Source organism: Rhincodon typus, chromosome 2 (assembly GCF_021869965.1).
Source record: "Rhincodon typus isolate 14 chromosome 2, sRhiTyp1.1, whole genome shotgun sequence".
Lineage (NCBI taxonomy): Eukaryota > Metazoa > Chordata > Chondrichthyes > Orectolobiformes > Rhincodontidae > Rhincodon > Rhincodon typus.
In genome coordinates, this window is record NC_063333.1 from 9078135 (window position 1) to 9100938 (window position 22804).

The 22804-nt window shown below is 41.6% G+C and overlaps 1 protein-coding gene across 5 annotated transcripts in view; it reads left to right on the plus strand.

Moving 5' to 3' along the window:
- nktr (natural killer cell triggering receptor) overlaps positions 1-22804 on the plus strand; it is a 76934-nt gene that overhangs the window by 33362 nt on the left and 20768 nt on the right. For all 5 annotated transcript variants that reach the window (XM_048613112.1, XM_048613135.1, XM_048613126.1 and 2 more), the window contains 5 exons: positions 3937-4156; positions 5565-5714; positions 12322-12409; positions 13819-13967; positions 14862-17864. In XM_048613112.1, the coding sequence (XP_048469069.1) occupies positions 3937-4156; positions 5565-5714; positions 12322-12409; positions 13819-13967; positions 14862-17864 (3610 nt within the window). The remainder of the gene's footprint in view (positions 1-3936; positions 4157-5564; positions 5715-12321; positions 12410-13818; positions 13968-14861; positions 17865-22804) is intronic.

Sequence of the window (22804 nt, forward strand, 5' to 3'; positions counted from 1 at the left end):
CTCGCATATGTGGAATTTGAATTCAAAACCTAGAATTAAAAGCCAATGGATGACCATGAAACTATTGTGGTAAAACCCACCTGGTTCACTCTTGTCCTTTAGGGAAGGAAATCTAATGTGACTACATGTGAATCTGCATATGACTGCAGATTGGTAGTGTGTTTGACAATATGGTTTACTCTGAACTGGGTGGATTGCTTGACATCAACAAAGACAACAGAAAACTCAGCCCTCTCAGCTCTGAAAAGTGCTTGTTGCTAATGTGTGGGAGCTAGTGCTTGCTATAATTTGGAGAGAACTATCTCACAGACTAATCAAGAAACAGCCTGCCGTAGTCATACTCACAGAACCTACAATGTCACAGATGCCACAGTCACCAATCCCTGGTTACGTCTTGTCTCACAGGCAGGATAGACCCAGCAGGTGAAGTGGCATAGTCATATGGAGGGAGGGAGTTGCTCTGGGAGTCCCTAGCATTGATTCCAGACCACATTAATCTCATGGCATCAGACTAAACATGGGCAAGGAAAACTCCCACTAATTGGCACCTGCTGCCCTGAGGGTAGCAGATGAATAAAGTCTCCTGCCTGATGAACGCCACTAAGAGGAAACACTGAGGGAAGCGAGGGCACGTACTATACTCTAGGTGGGTGACTTCAATGTCCATCATCAAGTGTGGCTTGGTGGCATCATTACTGACCAAGCTGGTTGAGTCCTAAAGAACATAGTTGCTAGACTAGATCTGTGCTAGGTTGTGAGGGAACCAACAAGAGGGGAAAACATACTTGCTGTCCTCCTCACCAGTCTGCCGGTCACAGATGCATCCATCTATGTTTGTATCAGTAGGGATTACCACAACACAGTTCTGTTGAAGTGAAGTCCCGCCTTCATATTAAGAAAACTGTCCTCTGTGTTGTGCGACACGACCTATGTGCTATCGGCCATCAGCAGCAACAGAATTATTCTCAAACACAATCTACAACCTCAGAGTCTGGCATATTCCCCACTCAACCATTGACATCAAGCTAGGGTATCAAGCCTGTTTCATTGTAGCGTGCTGGAGGCCATGCTAGGAACATGACCAAGCCTGCCTAAAAATGAATTGTCAAACTGACAAAGCCACAACACAAGACTACTAGTGTGCCAGTCAGCATAAGCAGCAAGTGGTAGACCGAGTTAAGCAATTCTACAACCAACACATCTGTTCTAAGCTGTGCACTACTGCCATATCCAATCGTGAGTGGTGGTGTACAATTAAGCAACTTAATGGAGGAGGAGCCTTCACCATATTCCTATGTTCAACAATGGGGGAGTCCAGCACATAAGAGCAAAGGAAAAGGCCAAAGCATTTGCAACAATCGTCAGCCGAAAGTGCCAAAAGGATGATCCATCTTGGCCTCTGTCAGAGGTCCCCAGCATCACAGATGCCAGGTTGAGTCAATTCGATCCTTTCCATATTTCATCAAGAGATAGTTGGATATTGACTACTGCAAAGGTTATGGGCCGTGATAACTCTCTGGTGATAGTTCTGAAGATTTGTGTTCCAGAATTTGCTTTACACAAAAAAAACAAAAAAATCAACTCAGCCAATTACCATCCCATCAATCTACTCTTGATCATCGGGAAAGTGATGAAAAGAGTCATAACAGTGCTATCAAGCAACACTTGCTTAGCAATGACTCCACAGCTGAGGTAAGAGTGACCACCCTTGGCCGAGTGTCACGTTCCTGGCACAAAACATGGTTGCTGTTGGTGGCCAATCATTTCAGCTCCAGGTCGCCCTGCATGAGTTCCTTAGGGTAGTTTTCTAGACCCAATCATCTTCAGCAGCCTCATAAGGTCAGAAGTGGGGATTTTTGCTGATGGTTGCTCAATGTTCTACCAAAGATGGCAGAGCAAAAATAGACCATTTAGCCTATCGAATCTGCTGTGCCATTGGCTGATTGGCTGAGCCTCATTCCCAACTCCTTGAATACTGAAGCATTATCTGTCCCTAAAGCCCTGCGGTATACCTCTTCCTGTCTTGTGGTCTATTTCCCCATTTTTTTTAGTCTCTTCCCTCCTGTTTGTAGTCCCTGTCTTTGCTGCTGATAGCCCATACTCACCGCCCAACTGTCCACTTTGCTCAGGGAGTGGGACAGCGAGTGATGTGGTGGGTGAGGCACAAAGAACTCGTTCTAAGTACTGTCTGCATCGACTGGGTTTTCTAATTCCTCTTAGGTACTAAGTTGCTACATGAAATAAACTTGAAGTGTGAAGCAATAAACAAGTTCTTTGGCATTACTGGCAGTCACGTCACGGACTACAATTGCATGGGCAGTGAAGGTAGCCCCTGCAATTGCAGCAACAACAAATACATCCCTTCTAATATGTATTCTCAAAAGTCTGAAATATGATAAGCACCAATCTTTCATCTGTAACATCCAAGATGAAAGGAGTGTACTGTCTCTCTCTCTCTAATCCCACTACTTCAATTGAAAGATGATATAAAATAGGATGTGTAATTCTAAAGGGAGTGCAGGAGCACAGGGTGTATATGTGTACGTATGCAGAGGAACCTGGATGTATATCACAGGACAGGTTGAAAGAAGAGAAAGTAAATCATACAGTAACCATGACTTTAATTATAGGGGCATTGAGCACAAGAACAAGGAAGTGATGCTTTACTTGTATAAGACACTTGTCAGACTGTTGCTGGGGTATTATATACTTTTGTGGGTGCCACATTAAAGGAAAGATGTGAATGCATTGGAGAGAGTGCAGAAACAGTTTACAAGAGAGGTTCAGGAATGAGGAACTTCAGTTATGAGGATAGATTGAAGTTGAGACTGTTCTCCCTGGAGAGAAGAAGGCTAAGAGGGGATCTAGTCGAAGTTTTCAAAATCATGGGGTACTGAATAGAGTACATAGGGACAAACTGTTCCTGCCTGTAAAAAGATCAAGAGCATGACAGCATAGATTCAAAGTGATTTGCAAAAAAAGAAGCAAGGGTAATAAGAGAGACAGCCTTCTCACTCAGCAGGTCGTTAGGGTATGGAATGTACTAACAAGAAGTCTGATGGAGACAGGTTCAATTGAGACATTGAAGAGAGCATTGGACAATGATTTGGATAAAAATAATGTGCCTAGGTATCAGGAAAATGTAGGAGATTGGCAATGGGTAATGATGCTTCTTTAAAGAGTCAGTGCACGAGCATTGGCCCGAATGTCCACCTTCTGCGCTGTAACACTTCTGTAATTCTCATTCCTGGAACTATTCTTGTCAATCTCTCTCTGCACCCTCTCCAGTGCATCCACATTCCTCCTATAATGTGGCATTCTGACTGTATATAATTCTCCTACTCAGGTCTAACAGGTGTCTTATACAAGCTCGATGTTACCTCTTTGTTCTTTTTCTCTATGCTCCTATTAATAAAATCGAGGTCACTGTATGCTTTATTAGCTGCTCTCTCCACCTATCCAGTCATCTTCAGTGCTTTGTGTACCAAAAAGCCAGGTTCCTTAGCTGCTGCAAACCCCTTTAAAATTGTACCTTAGTTTTGTATTGCCTGTTCTTCCTACCAAAATGCATCACTTCATACTTGCATTGAGCTTCATCTGCCAATTATCCACCAACTTGTCTGTGTCCTTTTGGAGTTCTGTACTGTCCTCAAAGTTTACGATGCTTCCAAGTTTTGTATCATCCACAAATTTTTGAAATTTTCCCCTGCACATCAAGATCTGGATCATTATTAGAAAAAAATCAGGGCCCCAATTCCAACCCCTGGGGATCTCCACTCCAAACCTTCCTCCAGCCTGAAAAATATTCATTGACCATTATTGTCTGTTTCCTGTCCCACAGCCATGTTGCTACTGCCCCTTTTATTCCATAAGCTATAACTTGCCTCACAAATCTGTTATGTGGCACTGTATTGAACACTATCCCATAATTTACAGTAACCGAGCGCAAGAAAAAGGTGACTACTTCCTACTCTTCGCACGAATCTGAGACCAGTTCTGATTCTTCAACATCTTCCAAGTCATCAGAGTCTGAGTCGGAAACCGAAGAAGAAAGGGAAAGGAGAAGGAAACGGAAGAGGAAGATGAGAAGCAAACACTCAAAAAGACGGAAAGAAACCAGAAGCAAAAAGAGAAAATTATCTTCCCATCAGAAGAGGTGCAGTAAAATCTTTTTAGCTATTTCTATATATTCCATGGTGCTGGTATGTATTATATAACTCAATAATTTTGTAATAATTTCTTGTCTGAGTTCTGCTGCAAAATTTAGATCCATCTGGGAAATTCAGCTAAATTTGTGCTAGCTATTTCAGTGCAGCGTGTTATTGCTGTGTTCCATTAAAATAAACTGGGACATTGAATAAGAAAGTCACTGATTTTAAAACCATGTTCCATGGTCAGGGCCAGTTATCACCATGTAGCTTACATAAAGTGACTGTGTTGTGAGTGGCTTCAAACAAGACACGGGCCTGAGAAATTCATGTAAACTGGCAGAAAGTGCAATACTGAGAAGCTGCTGTATTATAGGAGGTGCCAACCTTTGGATAAAGTTTAATCTTTCTGTCCTTGTCAGTGGTTCAAAGCATGTTAAAATTCCTAGAACATAGTTAGAAGAACGTCTATCTGTGGTGCCAGATGTTGGTAGTCATGGGTTTGAAAGGTGCTGCCTGAGGATGTTTGGTGAATTTCTTCATCTTGTAGATAGTACACAGTGCTGCAACTGAGCATCAGTGGTAGAGGGAGTGGATGCTTGTGGATTTGGTACTAATCAAGTGAGCTGCTTTGATCTGGATGGTGTCAAGCTTCTTGAGTGTTGTTGGAGCTGCACTCCTCCTGGCAAGTAAGGAGTATTCCATCACACTCCTGACTTGTGCCTTGTAGATGGTGGACAGCCTTTGGGGAGTCAGGAGGTAAGTTACTCAATGCAGGGTTCTTAGCCTCTGACCTACTGTCTGTTGGTAATGACTCTGTTATCTGGGTGTCTTTGGGTTGGCATAGACAAGATGGGCCAAATGGTCCCTTTTTGTGGTGGATCATTTCTGTGGCTATATGGTTTTCTCATTCCCACCTCCCCTGGGTCTGTGCTTTGTTACTTAAATTGTCCCATTGCCGTTCCTTTTTACTTGTATCTTCATCCCTTGAGTAATTTAGATTTGGCCTATCTTCCAATTTATTACAGACCTTCTCTTTCATTCTTTCTCCCACAATTCTCTTTCCCTAGCTGGGTATTTGCCTAAAACATATGGCATTGCTGACCTTTTCCTGTGTTGATGCAAGATGATGCACCTGAAATATTCAAAGCTCTCTCCCAGATCTACAGAGTATTTCTAACGTTTTTTTTTTGTTTTTTATGCTTCTTAGAATTTGCCTGTGGAGTTGCTTAAGGAAACCCTCATTTGTAGTGTATAGTCATAGACATAGTGCTATGAAGGATCATAGCTTCAAATGTTGCACCATTTTGGAAGCTGTATAGTTGATAAATTGCTTATTAAATGGTTTCTAGGATGTATTTGAATATGCTTGTACAAATGCAGTTAGTGAGCTTCATTCTGACTTTCTTGCTGCAGCAGTCATAATGGTGTAGATGAAGAGGATGATAAAGACAGAGAATCAAACCCAAAGCGACAGAAACTGTCGGTAAGGCCCGAAGAGATTCCTCCAGTACCAGAGAACAGATTTTTGCTCAGGCGGGATTTGCCGAAACCAGATACTGAACCGTGAGTGAACTGTAGTGACATTACTTTCAATATTGCTGTGATTTTTAAAATATTAACAAGAAAGAAATGGTGTTACTCTGCATCAATATGTGCTAACCCAACATCAAAAGGACTCGGCAAACAAAAGTTTGTCAACATAATTCACTTGTTAGATTTGTATTAGTCTTTAACAAGATTTTTCCATTCGGGAGATGGAAACCATTTAAAGTCAGTGGTTGGAAATTATCTCGGAAATCATTACACAGTTCAGTGGAATGAGCATGGTTTTATGAAAGGAAAATAATGTTTAACAAACTTCTTAATTTTTTTTCCAGTTGTAACGAGGAGACTGGATAAAGGGGACCCAGTAGATACAATGTTTATGGATTTCCAAAAGGCATTAAGGTGCCACATTAAGTGGGTACTGCACATAAGATATTAGCTTATATATAGGAGTAGTTGACCAACAGCAGAACATCAAGATAAATAGGTCATTTTGAACTTGGCAAACTGGAACTGATGATCTGCTACAGGAATCAGTGCTAGGCTTCAGATGTGGCGAATCTATGCTGATGACCTGAACGAAGGGCTCAGGTGCATTTAGCCAGATTGGATGCAGTGACTGGTAGGAAAGCAAGAGGGTACAGTATCTGCAAAGGGATTTAAATAGGTTAAGTGAGTGAACAGAAATTTGGTAGGTGTCTTATGATGTGAGAAAATGCGAGGTTATTTATTTTGGCCAGATAAATAGCAAAAAAATTTATTTGAATGGAGAGAAATTGCAGAACATTGAGATACAGAAACACAAAAAATAGCATGCATGTTCAATGAGTAATTATGAAGACAAATGGAATGTTGACCATTATTGCAAGGGGAATGGAGTTTTCAAGTATGTAAGTGTTGCTACAGCTGGTCAAGATGTTGATAAAATATTACATAAAGTACTGCAGACAGTTTTTATTCCCTTGGTCTCGTTATTGAAGAAGGGATGTACTTAAAAGACAGTTCAGAGAAAATTGATACTGAACATTGAAGACAGGAGGTATGCCATTTGGCACCTCAAGCTTGGTCTGCCAGTTTATAAGCTAATGTTTAATCAGATTGTGGCCTTAACCCTACTTTTCTGAATGCTTCCATGACCCTTAACCTTTTAGATTAAAAATATATTTGACACAGCCTTGAAAATATGAAATGATCTAGCCTTCATTGTTTTCTGAAGTCTGGAATTTGAAAGATGAACTGTCATTGTGAGAAGAAATACCTCTTCATCAGTCTTAAATGGGAGACCCCATAATTTGGAATTGTATCCCATAGCTTTAGATTTCAACACGAGGAAGTACATTTACATGACTCATGAAAAGCTAGCATGCAGGTATAGCAAGTAATTAAGAAGGGAAGTGGGCTGTTGGCCTTTAATGCCTATGTCCTAGGGACTTAATGACTACAGAGATAATGGATATATTAGTTGCATTTCTTACAAAATTCCCTAGATTCAGGCAAGTTGCATCATATTGGGAATCTGTGAATGTAACACTTCTGTTCAAGCAAGGAAGAAAACAAAAAGGAATAGGCCAGTTAACCTAACATCTGTCTTTGAGAAAATGTTAAAGTCTATTATTAAAGTGGTGACAGCACCTCATTTAGAAAATCAGGATTGACACGTTTTTGTAAAAACAAAATCAAGTTTGACAGTTTTTTTTTATTTTGAGAATGTAACCAGCATGGTAGATGAAGCAGAACCAGTAGATGTCATCATGTATTTGGATTTCCAAAAGGCATTCAGTGAGGTAAAAGAAAAGAACTTATGGTGTTCACTTGGATACAGGACTAGCCAACTACAGGAAATAGAGTTCAGAATAAATGGGTCACTTTCAGGATGTAAGTTAACTAACAGAGTCACATAGTGACCAGTGCTTGAGCCTTAACTATTAATAATCTGTATTAATGATTTGTATGAAGTAACAGACTGTAATGTCAACAAATTTGCTGAAATTACATGGAGGCAAACAAGTTGTGAGGATCTAAAAATGTCTGCAGACAAATATAGATAGGTTATGTGAGTATGTAAAAGTCTGGCAGATGGAATATAAAGTGGGTTGTCCACTTAAGTCAGCAACCAGGTACAGTGAGCAATTAGGAAGTTGGAATGTCAGGGTTTATTGTAAGGGGGTGCACTTTGAAAATAGAGAAGCCTTGACACAACCGATTGATGAGATCCCACCTAGAAAGTTCTGTGGTTTGATCACTTTACTTAAGGGACATTTCTGTACTGGAATCAGTGTAGAGGAGGTTTATTAAGCTAATTTTTAGGTTCAATAGGTTGTCTTATGAGAAAAGATTGACCAGGTTGAGCTTATACTCATCCTATTCACTGGCGTGTAGAGGATTGAGAGGTGATCTTATTGAAATATTTAAGATTCTAATGAGGCTTGGCGGAATAACTGCTGAATTTTTTTAAAATTCATTCATGGGATGTGGGCATCTCTGACTTGGCCAGTATTTATTGCCCATCCCTAATTGTCCAGAGGGCAGTTAAGAGTCAACCACATTGCTGTGGGGTCTGGAGTCACATGTAGGCCAGACCAGTTAAAGATGGCAGATTTCCTTCCCTAAAAGACACTAGTGAACCAGATGGGTCCTTCCCAACCATCAGCAGTTGACTCGTGGTCATCATTAGACCCTTAATTCCAGATTCTTTATTGAACCCTGGTTTCCCAGAACATTAGTTTGAGTTTCTGGATCAGTAGTATAGCGATAATACAATGAGCCATTGCCTCCCTGGCAAGTTTCCCCTTGTGAAGGAATCTGGAACTAAGGTGCATGGTTTCAGAACCAAGGTCTCCTGTTTATTGTGAAGGAGAAGTGGAATTTCGTCTCTCACAAAGTCATGAATTTTTGAATTCTTTACCCCAGGAGCCTGTGGAGACAGTCATTGAATACATTCAATTTGCAGTGAACTGATTTTTGAAAGATAGAGGAATCCAGGTTTGAGTGTTGGGAATACATATTTAAGGACTATAAGGAACTGAAAAGTGGAACAGTTTGGAAATTCTGAAAGAAAAATAGTTGACCAAGGTTGTGAAGAGACATGTGATTTCTTGGAATGGGCCAATAGTAATATGAGCTGTGATTCACCCGCTAATTACTGAGAAGTAAAGTAACTTTCGGAATATAAAACAAGCAAAGCTTTTAAGAGGGGTAAAAGGAGATTTATTATTTACCTGATAGACTTGGTTTCGAAGAGATGAGGGCCATGTGCTAAAGGTTGCTGAGCAACACTTTTTTCAGGAGTTGATTCCTACTTTCCCCAGACAACTGGTTGTGTCAATAGAAGAAAAACTCCTTCAAAGTGTACAGTAGATGAGTCTATCTGTCCAGACAAATAAGCAGAAATCTTCATGGCAAGGCAAGCCGCACAGATCTCAATCTGTTACAAGTGTATCAGGGAACCTGAGAAAGTTCCAAATATCAGTTTCTCTCACTACCTAATAAACCCTGAAAGCTGAACTATTGGAATAGAAAGGATTGTTCCCTTTAGATGAAGGGTCAAGAACAATGGGACACACTTTTAAAGTGAAAGTCTGAAGGTTTGGAGGAGATTTGAGGGAAAATGTTTTCATCCACAGAGTGGTGAGGGTCTGGAATGCAGGCGTGGGAGGACAGCTGTAACCTTTAAAAAGAACTTGGATGAGTACTAGAAGTGTTATAACATTCAACACAATGTGCCCAGTGCAGGAAAGTGGGATTACTGTAGATAGTAGTATATTTTTGACTGAACAGAGATTCGATGCCACGGAAGCTCGACAGGGTAGATATTGTGAAGATGTTACCACTAGTGAAAGCATTTCAAACAAGGGGGCATAATTACAGAATAAGATTTCATTCAATTAAGACTGAGATACAAAGGAATTTCTCCCAGAGGGTAGTGAACAACTGGAATTCTCTACACTAGATAGTTGCAGAGGCTAGATCACTGAAAGTATTTGAAGAGGAGGTAGGTTTTTGAAATAATGGGGAATTGAAGGCTATGAGGAGCTGGCAAGAAAAAGGAGTTGAGCCCTGGAGTAGGCGAGTCATGATATTGTTAAATGAGGGGTCAGGCTTGATGGGATGAATGGCCTACTTCTGCTCCAATTTCTTATGCTCTTGAATGAGGAACTGGGTAAAACAATTAAATTTGCCTTATGGCCAGTGGAGTAGTGGGACTCCAGAAAAAGGTGCACATCTCCCATCTCAGTCATAGTAATATTCTGATTAGAAACATAACTTTTAAGTTATTAACGCAGGTATTGGTGCTATTGGACAAGTTCAACACTGAATTGAGACCTGGTTTAATGGACCATAAGTTTTCCTTTTTGTTTGCAGTGGTGGTCAGTTAGTAAGCATATTCTCAAGAGGCTACCAATATAGTTCTAACAAAATAACAAAGGTTTATTACACACAACAGAGAAACCCGAGCTATGTTAAATGATATAAAAACAATTTGAAATGATCTAGTTATAAATGTCATAAAGAATAGTTTAACCAGCAGTACTCTTACAGATATTGAAACCTCAATGAAGGGTCATCCATGTCTTCACACTAAAGCACCTTGCTCATACGGTACAGTTGTATACAGTTTCTTGATTGACAACATTTTGTATATTCATTCAGTAAACAAATTGCTTACCTTGCCTCACTCACTGCAAGATATGGACTCCTTCAGCTGCCTTATAGAATGTCTTTGCTGTCTAACACTTTCACAGCCTCCTGCTTCTGGACTTTTTTCTAAGCAACTTGACTTTTTTCCTGAGCTCTGACTGCTTGAGCTATAAATAGCAGCACCTCAGCTGTTCAGGACCACTTTGACTGAATTGGTTTGTGTCTGAATGAGCCTGCTTTTGGGACCCTCTCTCACTTTCTCATCAAAAAATTTAAAATGACATGACTTCTTGGAAATGTTGTATTAGGTCATTGCATAAAATGATTTTTTGACTTCTTTCAAAAAAAAAGGCCAGGCCTTCTCAGAAGTGCAAACTAAAATTCATTATTTTCTGCACTTTAGAGCCTAAGTTCTCAAACAATAATAGTACATTATGAACCTTCATTGCATATGCCAATAAAATCTCTTGTCATCCTTTTTTTTGTGTGTTTCGGCTCATATCTTTCGTCAACGGCTCTTGTAAAATTTTCTACTTCATTTCTGAAGGTTATGACTTCTCTGTTTTGATGATAATGGTCTTTTTTCTGCATCACCTTGAGGGGAAAGAACTCTAGGATGTCCATTATTGGCACCAAATATTCCCTTTTTCGCCCTACCTTGAACAATGTGCCTCAAGCTCTTTTTCACCTTCATCACTTTACGGCATTACTGTAATATTTATCCACTCCCACACCGGACATCTTGTGGCCAATTTAGCGACAGTTCATCTCCCTGTAAAGATGAATGTTAAATTTTTCGCAATAAACAACTGCACCTCCCAGTCACGAGCCATTTCAACTCCCCCTCCCATTCCTCAGACGACATGTCCATCCTGGGCCTCCTGCAGTGCCACAACGATGCCACCCGAAGGTTGCAGGAGCAGGAACAGCAACTCATATTCCGCTTGGGAACGCTGCAGCCCAATGGTATCAATGTGGATTTCACAAGCTTCAAAATCTCTCCTCCCCCTACCGCATCCCAAAACCAGCCCAGCTCGTCCCATCCTCCCTAACCTGTTCTTCCTCCCACCTATCCCCTCCTCCCACCTCAAGCCGCACCCCCATCTCCTACCTACTAACCTCATCCTGCCCCCTTGACCTGTCCGTCCTCCCTAAACTGACCTATCTCCTCCCTAACTCCCCACCTACACTCACCTTTACTGGCCCCATCCCCGCCTCTTTGACCTGTCTGTCTCCTCTCCACCTATCTTCTCCTCTATCCATCTTCTATCCGCCTCCCCCTCTCTCCCTATTTATTTCAGAACCCCCTTCCCCTCCCCCATTTCTGATGAAGGGTCTAGGCCTGAAACGTCAGCCTTCCTGCTCCTATGATGCTGCTTGGCCTGCTATGTTCATCCAGCTCTACACCTTGTTATCTATGTTAAATTTTCTCTGTTTTTCGAAGAGGATCAATGTCTTCAGCCCACAATCCTATTTACATTCAAACACCACTGGGATCCCTGCTTAGCAACACCACCACAATCCCACACCCCTGTCAACCAACATGATCATCAGATTCACATTTCATTTGTTGTCTGTGCAACCTTGCTGTGTAAAAATTGACTCTCTAATGTTCTTGCTAACAGTGGTGACGACTTTGGCAGGAAGTGTCTTATGAAATATGAAATGTCTTGGGATTCCTGCACAAGTGTTAAATAAATGCATGGTGGTTCATTATTATTGAATAGGCTGATCCAATCTGGACGAAGAGTTCAAATAAAGTGTATTCAGATTTTCTTTGTGTCACAAAATAGTTAAGATTGAAGAATATCTTTCTTTTCCAGAACTGTTGACATTATGCGTGTGAATCATTTTATGGAAGGGAAAGGTACCCAAGGGTAAAATTGCATTTGTGAACCGTTTATATTTATGAATTGTGTGGATTTCCACAGTGTATTCATTTTTTTATTATTTTAGTCAAATTTCAGCTATTTTTCCTCCCTTGCAGCAAAGTTCAGGAAGCACCCTCAACCCATAATGATCAGAAACCAGTGGTGTCAAAATCAGGCCGTAAAATTAAAGGCAGAGGCACAATGGTACGCATTTACTTCTCTCTGCCTGTGACTCTTTCCATCTCTAATGCTTAACTCCTTCAAAAATTGATGGTGCTTAGTATTTGGGCTTTGAGTTCTACATCTAGGCTTATCTTTTAATAAAGAAAATTATAGAGTTTATTTTGTCCAAAAGAAGGCCCTTAACTTTTCAATTGGCTTTAACATTGGAGTTAAAACATCAGTATTTTCCCACTTCACTTTTACTGACCTTTACATTTCAACTTATATTTCACTATATAACATACCTTGCCCCTTGAGTAGGCAGACTCCCAAATGGAAGCATGTATTATTATCCTTCTTCCTTTCAGAATATATTGACTGAGACTGTTCACTCAAAGCATGGTTTGGTGCTAAGCTTGTATTCGGTAGGCATGTATAGGTCTCATTAATAGATGACTGACTCTCCTTGTGGAGGAGGAATGGGAAGGAAGAAACAGATTCTACTTTGGCTTGACTTGCAATCAAGCTTACATGCCTACTAATAGTGGATTGAGAATCTCCATGACAAATTGCACCTTCACTATTCCAATAACTGAACATGATAGTTTCAGGGTAGTCTAGTTGAATTTGAACTTATTAAAGACACCCAGTAGAGTTGACCCATCGCTGCAAGTGGGCAACCAGTCAGCTAATGCCAGGGAGCTTAGGGTCCTGGTAAGCTGCAATATTTTAATCAGTTTAAGTTTGGCACTGTCATCATTGATTGTTCCAAGCCTGTATCTAATTTCTGTTGATGTAGATAATTGTGACAAATCCCTGTGGCATGAAAGGGCAGTCTCTGCATCAGGTAGTTACTTAAGTAGAACGTTGATGTTTCTTTGTCAGTAATTTGTTAAATCGATGGGTGTGTTCCTCTGTCCAATACCCCATTTCAAAAAAGCAATGTTGTCTGTGATGATCCATGCAACACCAGAGATCTACCAGCGTAATGCACTATTCACTGTCACCTCTCGACCTATAGGTCAAGAATGTCTTGAAGTTGAGCTTTTGCTGCATTTAGCTGTCCTCAGCTGGCCTGCTGATGCGGCATTTGTAGGTGGGTTTGATCTGGAGATAGGAAGAAGCAGTCAAAGTTCTTGCGGTGTACTCCCTACCCCACGAAATGGATAAGGTTGCCAATTCTCAACTGGGTTTGAATGGTAAATTTAGTGTTTATGAGTTGTGATAGGATTACCTGCTGGATGTGTGCTAGTTTGAAAGGAAGGAAATTAGGAAATGTGCTCTGCTAGACCCTTCTGTTTCTGCAATGTAGACCCAGAGTGCAGAATGGGTGGAAGGTAGAGGAATTAAAGAGGAGAGAGAAATTAAATTCTGATCACAATAGTCCCTTCTAGCCAAGAAGTTGCAAAACTAATTTTTTTTGTATATTATTATTCCTCTGTCTGGGTTAGCGCTATCGAACACCTTCAAAATCTAGATCACACTCAGAATCTGAACTGGATGAGGAAAGCAGTGAAACACCACCTCATTGGAAGGAAGAAATGCAGCGAGTCAGAACTTACCGTGCTGCCAGTTTGGAGAAATGGACTAAAGGAGACAAGTATGTGCTCTCTAAAGAATTGAATAAATGGCTTTGCGTATAATCTAACATATCAAGTGCACTTGTGTTTCTGAGGACCTAAACTTTGAAACAGTATTCATCAGTCGTATTAATATACTACAGAGATTTTATCACTACTTGTTGCGTGTTTTGTAGTATTCTCCTTTATTTTGAGGCATATGCTTCTAATTTGTAGCTTCATTACATTTTTACCTTCTAGATTGTTTAGAGAGCTGACTAGGCAAAACACTAAGGAAGTTGTGTAGTATGGGAAATGAGCAGAAAAATGCATCAAGACAGTGAATTAACCATGAACCTGTTGAATAATGGAGCACACTCGAGGAGCCAAATATCTGATCCTATTTCTTATGTTTTTTTTAAAGTCAAGGTCAAGTCACCACAGTCCCAGAGGACCATAAGGCTGCTCTCTCATTAGAGAGAGATGACGGCTAATGGTTTAACCTGAGGGTCACCACACCCTCAGGTGAGGGAAGAGGCTGAGAAGGAGAATCCTTCATGACAACCTTAGCCAGTGTGGGAATTGATGGTATGCTGTTGGCATCACTCTGCCTGGCAAACCAGCTGACCAGCCAACAGAGTTCTTAAATTATCATTATGCTAATTTTTAATTAAATCACAATATGTATTTATGAAATCTGCTTCTGACTTATGGACTCAATTTGTCAATATGTTGCCTGTGAAATCACAATGTACAGACCAGGGGCACATTTTAAATGTTGAAACTTGTGGGGCTATCATTCACTGGTACTTGTTTGGGGATATCACTTTGCTGAGTGAACGATGTTCTGTACTAAGAATTAATTAGAGTTGAAATTTTATCTTTATAGATCACTACTGTACCATCAATTCAGCTTTATTTTCCTCAATCTACAGGTTAAAGTCAGAGTCGCGTAGGTGGAGCGACAGATCAGCTTCTCCGTGGTCACAGTCCTGGTCACATGATGGCTACTACTCGGATGATCACAGCCGGCGGAAATCTAGCCACTATAAGAGAACTAAAAAGGAACGGAGGAAAATCAAAGCAAAGAAAAAATCCAAGAAGCAGAAGCATTCGAGAAGACATAAAGTACACAAACATAAAACAAAGGAGACCTCTATTCCTCCAGAATCTTCACGTTCATTAAGCTGTAAAACAAAGTCTTCTCTCGAGCATGAAAAGAAATCTCCGTCATCAGCCTCTTCAAGACACTCATCAGAGAGTGCATGGTCTGAGTCTTCCACTCATCAGTCATCTTCAGCCAGTACAGTTTCTCGCTCCTATTCAAGATCAAAGTCTCGGTCTCGATCCAAAGGAAGATCCCGGTCCAGGTCTAGATCCAGGTCCAGGACCAGGTCAAGATCCAGGTCCAGGACGAGATCTAGGTCTAGATCTAGGTCCAGGTGTAGGTCTCGATCCAGGTCCAGATCCAGGTGTAGTTCAAGCTCTATATCATCAAGAAGTAGATCCACATCTAGATCTAGTTCAAAATCCAGACGTGCCAGAAGGAGAAGTACACGAACGCACTTCGAAAATCTAAACCAAACAAAACTTGATACTTCAAGAGTTGCTGCCAAGGAAAACGAGAAAAATGTAACACTCACTGCTCCAGTCGAAGCTGTTCCTGCAGTTCCTTTAAGTGAGAGTCCTCCACCGTCACGGTGGAGACCAGGCCAGAAACCTTGGAAGCCTTCCTACGTTCGGATCCAGGAAGCCCAGGCAAAACTAAGTGAAACAACACCTACGTTGAGCAGTAGAGATTCAAAATGTTCGAGAGAGGATGACCTGTCTCCATCTTTACGGAAACAACGTAGAAATTCAGATTCTAGGCGGCACTATAACACTGACCGTGAGAGTGATCGAAGTTCAACCTCAGACTATCAGAAGAGTTCACGGAGCAGAGGATTTAGTTCCAGGTCAAGGAGTCGGTCATATTCCAGGTCAAGGAGCCGGTCTAGTTCAAGATCACGGTCTCCGACTAAATCCCCTTACCATGAATCCTCTTACTCCAAATCATCCAGTCAGTCATACGAGTCTATAGAACTGTGCGTACCTAGCAGCGATGAGAAATTTGACAAAATTCAAAAGAAAAATTCTGTTTCTATTAAACATGGTAAAGATCAGCAGGCAATCTCTACTGCCAACCATGCTAACAAGGAGCTTGAAACTGGAAAGAAATATGAAAAGAAGCACAGTGTGTCGTCTTCACACTGTTCCAGCGAGAGTGAGTCTGTTAAGTATGAGAGGGGAAAGGAAAAAGCTGAATCTAAGAGACATAACGTTTCAAGCTCTCAGACAGAATCTCTCAAAAAAAGCCATAGTAGCAAAAAGGCAGAGGGAAAATGTGAACGCTCCAGCAAAATTTCCACCAAGGAACATGCCACTGTGAAGTATGGCTCGTCCAATGATCGGGTGCAACGGCCAAAGAAGAAATCTTCAAGAACCAAATCCTCTGAAAGGAAACTTGCTGCAGGGTCTTACAGCAAAGATGGGGAAACTACAAAGAAAGTTCACAAAAAGCCAAAGTTGAAATCCGAGACTGAGTCTGAAACTGAACAGAGTAAAAGCAGCAAGGTGCAGTCTGGGACCACCTCAGAAGAGGGAGAAGTGGTACAGAAATATGATGGTGGTGAGACAGAAGGGAAAGTGTCGAACAGAAGAGTGAATTCAAGATCTGAGGTGTGCAGTGCCAAATCTTCTGTGTCGTCCAGCTCGGAAGGGAGCAGCAGACAGCCATCAGCCAGAAGGTCCTCTGTTGCGAGCAGTTCTTCAGGTTCGGCAAGAGAAAATGAAAAGAGGCGAAAGAAGAAAGTGAAACACAAACTTAAGAGTAAGAAAAAGTCAAAATCAAAGAGTACCAAATTCAAAAAGAAAAACGAGAAGAAAAAGGTTAAAAAGGTTCCAAAAACGAAGGAGAAATTCCATTGGCAGCCACCTCTGGAGTTTGGAGAAGAGGAGGAAGAAGAGACAAAAACTGATGGACCTGGCATAAATGATGTTAAATCTAAGGTAAGGAACACACTATCCAGTGGGGGAAGGCACGATGCTGATAACAACGTAACAAACTGTGCTGCTGCAATAAAAGTCAGCCATCCAGTCAAAGAGAATGCAGAACTGCATGAATCACCAACAAGTGCCTCAGGACTCAAACAGGAAGTGGAATCACCATCGAAACAGAGGAAAGGTGATTCGGCAAAGGCTGAAACCGCAGCAGCAAAACCAGGAGCAGCGGAAAAAGCTAAGCCCCCAAGCCAAACTGTGAGGAGCACCACCCCAGAGAAATGCACTTCTGCCTCAGCAGCACGGAAAAGCAGTGAGAAAGAAGGGTCTTCTTCTGAAGCAGGATGTTCCAAAGGAATGAAGAGTGCAGGAATCAAATCAGAAAATGACACCTCAGCAGAGAAAGCTGGACAGAATAAGAAAGAAACAAATGGCGCTGAGACAGTCCAATCATCCGACATCAATGGGAGTGCAGTGGAAAGTAACATGAGGGCAGAAAACGAGCTAACTGACAGTAACAAATGGAAACCTTTAAAAGTATTACCAAGTGTGCAATCAGCCAGCCCTTTAGTTAATCCAGAGGTGAAAGTAGAGGCTACTGAATCTGATGGCAAACCCCAAGGACTAAAAATAGAAATTAAAAGCAAAAATAAAGTCAAACCAGGCTCTCTTTTTGATGAAGTTCGGCGGACAGCAAGGTTGAACCAAAGGCAGAGAAACCAAGAAACTTCGAGTGAAGAAGACTCACCATCCAGAGATAGCAATAGCAGGTCTCGAAGTCAGAGTAGCTCACGTGGCCATTATAGATCCAGTTCAAGAGACAGAACACATTCCCGAACAAGATCACGGTCAACCAGTCGATCAAGGAGTCGGTCAAGAAGTTACAGCTCTTCTTACAGGTGTGTACAATCTGTGCTGAAATCCAGTCAAAGATCGTCATTTCTTAAAATGTTTTTAACTTGCAGGAAATCCATTAATGCTTGTTAGTATGGAAGTTATATGTTGCTGAAAAGAGGGACTTCTTATCAAAGCTTTGCATCTTGCATTCATCAGGACAAATGCAAGAATGCCAAATTTCAAATGAACATGTCAGTCTCTACTACATGAAAAAAGACTGACCTCGCAAATGTTAATCCTGATCTTTCTCTGCACTTTCTCTTTGGCTGTAATACTGTATTCCACACTTTGTTCTGCTGCCCTGACGCACTTTGTAGGGTTCGATGTGCCTGTATAGCATGCAAAACAACACTTTTCACTGTATCTCGATAAATGTGACAATAATAGATTGATCAATCAATCCCAAAAGGCGCTTATCTGTTGGTAGCCAACCCTGATTAGCAAAGACATTGCCATGGAGAAAGCAAAGGAGAACAATAGACCCCAAAACTCCTGCGTAATTCAAGAAAAGCACAGAGCTTGTAACACATTCCTACCACGCAATCAAATAAGATGGTATATGAATTTTAGAATTGGTGCGAGGTATGGAGGCCATACTTGCCAGCAACTACCTGAGCAAATCAAACAGCATAATCTTTATCAATAGGCAGAGTATAGACCACACTCAACTAGCTCATGCATGAACAGATGAAACAAAACATCTGATGTTCAATGTAATTCCATGATTGAACAACACTTGCTGAACAATCCTGTTCGTACAAATAACTAGACTAGCAAGCAACTTAAAATAATTAGCCAAGCTCCTAACATTTACATTTTCTAGAAGCAACATACAGTGACATGCGGGGATCTGTTCTAGAACAGTTACAGGCCCTTCAGCCCACGATGTTGTGCCGCCCTATTATCCTACTAAGATCAATCTACCTTGCATACTCTACATTTTACTATCCTCTGTGTGCCTATCCAAGAGTCGCTTAAAAGTCTCTAAAGTTCTCTGCAAACAAATGGGACTTGTTCAAGCACCTTCTCTGCTCCCTGGTGATCTCTACCACAAAGAAATACACAGGTGTCATAACTTATTTTTATTAATTCGTGGGATGTGGGCATCACTGGCAGTGTCAGTATTTAATGCCCATCCTGAGTTTTTCATGAGAAGATGTTGGTGAACTACCTTCTTGAAGTGTCACAGTCCACTTGGTGTAGGTAGACACGCAGTGTTTCAGTCCTCTTGAGACTTTGAGTTTGATACAAGTTGCTGGGCCATTTTAGAGGGCAGTTAAGTTTTAATCACATTGCTGTGTATCTGAAGTCACATGTCGACCCGCCAGTTAAGGACAGCAGATTTCCATCCATAACAGATGTTAGTGAACCATGTGTTTTTACAACAATCGCAGTTGTTTCATGGTCATCATTAGATTGTACTTCCAGATTTTTCAATCTGGGATTTAGGTCGGCACTGGGATCCCAGAACATTGCCTGGATTTCTGCATTACAAAACCAGTCAGTAGGTCATAGTTTTCCCCAACTTACATTGAGAAGCTAAGATCGTTTGGAAAGATGTGACAAATTTCTGTACTAATAGAAGTTTTTTGATCTTTCAGCTCATTTTATTGAGCCTCTTCTTAATTTTGAGTACTTATTGTGAAAAGATTCCCCATTGCAATAAAAATAAACTCAATTTTTCCACTTAACTGATGTAACCCCAATTCTTGATTTTGCTGATATCTTTGCCAGACCATACAAATTGGTCAATCACAGGGTGTCTACAGGAAGTTGGTATTCATCCAAGGACAACAGGGGGGAGGCAATAGCGTAGTGGTATTATCACTGGACTTTAATCCAGCAGACACAAATAGTGTCCTGGGATTCAGTTCTCCCCTGGGAAATGGGGAAATTTAAATTCAATAAAATTCTGGAATTAAGTGTCTAATGATGACCATGAAACCATTGCCAATTGTCAGGAAAAACCCATATGGTTCACTAATGTCCTTTAGGGAAGGGAGCTGCCATCCTTACATGGTCTGGCCTACATGTGGCTCCAGACCCACAGCAATGTGATTGACCCATAACTGAGCAATTACGGATGGGCAATAATTGATAGCTGAGCTGGGGATGTCCATATTTCAAAGTGCTGACTTCATTTTCTGAATCTCCCTGCCATTAAATTTTTCTGAATACACGTGTGAATACTGTGATTCTACACCATCAGATAATAATTAGTCAATCAGCTTCCTATGGCTGTGGATGAGTACTGTGCGTATGATCTGTTTGAGTACCTGCACCACAACTATAAGTTACTAAAATGAAGAAATAGAAGGTTGGAAATCCACAGGAAGTTAACTAGCCCCCACAAGATAAAGGGTTTAACATTTTGAATGGTGACTCTTTTATGTAGCCTTGTTTACATCTTGACACTCCATGCCCCCAGTTCACATCTGATAATACTGATTAGTATGTTATGCATTTCCAGTGCACTCACTGAGTCTTTATCTCTGTAATAAATCTAACATTAGCCTTCCCAACTGCTCAGTTGTTTGGATGCAAGGTCATTGGCCTGAAATATTAATACATTTTCTAGCTCCACGGATGCTGCCAGACTTGCCGAGTATTTCTGAGCATTTGCTGGTTGATGTGTGCCATTCATCCCAACAGTTTTATTTTTGGAAGCTGGATCCAATTTGCTGCCACTCATTTTTGGTGTGACTATCTTACATTTAGCACCGTCTAATTTTGGGCTCCCCGCAAATGAAAACTTTTTCTCCAGCTCTGTACCGTCAAATTTTTAATTTATGTTAAAGACATAATTAAATAAGCTCACTTGTCAGCCTTTACTTTTGGCTCCAGCCAATTCAGCCTTTTCTGATAAGTTTTGTTCTCTGTTTTGAAATCATCTAGTAAATCCATTTCTATTTGCACAGCCACCGGTCTCCAGTACTATTGCCAGAAAGTTGTCAGGGCCAATGCTTCAGAGATAGTAGGAACTGCAGATGCTGGAGAATCTGAGATAACAAGGTGTAGAGCTGGATGAACACAGCAGGCCAAGCAGCATCAGAGGAGCAGGAAGGCTGACGTTTCGGGCCTAGACCCTTCTTCAGAAATGGGGGAGGGGAAGGGGGTTCTGAAATAAATAGGGAGAGAGGGGGAGGCGGATAGAAGATGGATAGAGGAGAAGATAGGTGGAGAGGAGACAGACAGGTCAAAGAGGCGGGGATGGAGCCAGTAAAGGTGAGTGTAGGTGGGGAGTTAGGGAGGAGATAGGTCAGTTTAGGGAGGACGGACAGGTCAAGGGGGCGGGATGAGGTTAGTAGGTAGGAGATCGGGGTGCGGCTTGAGGTGGGAGGAGGGGATAGATGGGAGGAAGGACAGGTTAGGGAGGCAGGGACAAGCTGGGCTGGTTTTGGGATGCTGTAGGGGGCGGGGAGATTTTGAAGCTTGTGAAATCCACATTGATACCATTGGGCTGCAGGGTTCCCAAGTGGAATATGAGGTGCTGTTCCTGCAACCTTCGGGTGGCATCGTTGTGGCACTGCAGGAGGCCCAGGATGGACATGTCGCCTGAGGAATGGGAGGGGGGAGTTGAAATTGTTGGTGACTGGGAGGTGCAGTTGTTTAGTGCGAACCGAGTGTAGGTGTTCTGCAAAGCGGTCCCCAAGCCTCCGCTAATGCTTGTTGTGTCCACTGTCCCTCAGCTGTTTCTTGATTGCATATGGAGTGAATCAAATTGGCTGAAGACTAACACTTGTGATTCTGGGGACTTGTGGAGGAGGCTGAGATAGATTGTCCACTTGCATTCAATTTCAGCCAGAAGTGTCAAGTGTTTCAACCTTGTGGCAGAACTGCAGAGCTTCATTCTGATTTGTTGGTTGTGCAGTTGTTTTCTTTGTCTATTACATGCTGCTTATGCTGTTTGGGACAGAGAAACTAGGATCAGAAATGGCAATTTAGCCTTGTGAGTCTGTCCACTATTCAATATGATCATGGCTGATCCTTGATCTTAATGCCGTGTTCTCACTTTCTCCCACTTCCCCTTGATGCCTTTACGATTCAAAATGTATCTCTCTCTTTCTTGAATCTATTTAGTGACATGACCTCCAGAGCTTTCTGTGGTAGAGAATTTCATGGGATCACTCCCCTTTGAGTGAAAAAGATTTTCTTCTTCTCAGTCCTAAATGGTCTACCCAGTGTCCTTAGATTTGTGTCTCCTGGTTCTGGCATCCCCATCCGGGGAATACCACCTCCTTGCATCTCATCTGTCCAGGCCGTTAGAAATTTTATACACTTCAGTTGGATCCACTTTCATTCTTCTAAACTCTAGCCGAACCAATTTCTGCACTGCATATAACATGGAAGCAGTCCCATGGTGTGGCTTTACCAGCTTGACACTATATGCCTTGTGCTACTCCTGACATGCCCCTCTCCACCTTACATTAAATTGTTTCCCCAACTTCATGGTTATGATATTGTGGGGAATATGCTGGGCCCTGAGATTACAGCTTTTTGTTGACCACAATTCTGCTACTGATGGCTCACAATGCCTCATGGGTACTGGTTTTGAGCTGGCAGATCTGTTTGAATTTGAGACCACATAGCATGGTGGTAGTACCACACAGCATGATGGAGTCTCTCCTCAGTTTGAAGACAGGATTTCATCTCCACATGGACAGTGTGTGGTCATTTTTACGGGAGAGGCACTGGCAGTTTCACTAGTTATCCAGAACCCTAGGTTAATGTCCTGGAGACAAGGGTTTGTATCCCACCATAGTAGATGCTAACATTTGAATTCAGTGAAATTTTAATCTGGAACTAAAATGCTGGCCTGTTGGAGTCACATTAAGCCAGTCCACACGTGGTAAGAACTGCCAGTGCTGGAGCCAGAGATAACACAGCGTGGAGCTGGAGGAATACAGCAGGCTAGGCAGCATCAGAGGAGCAGGAAAGCTGA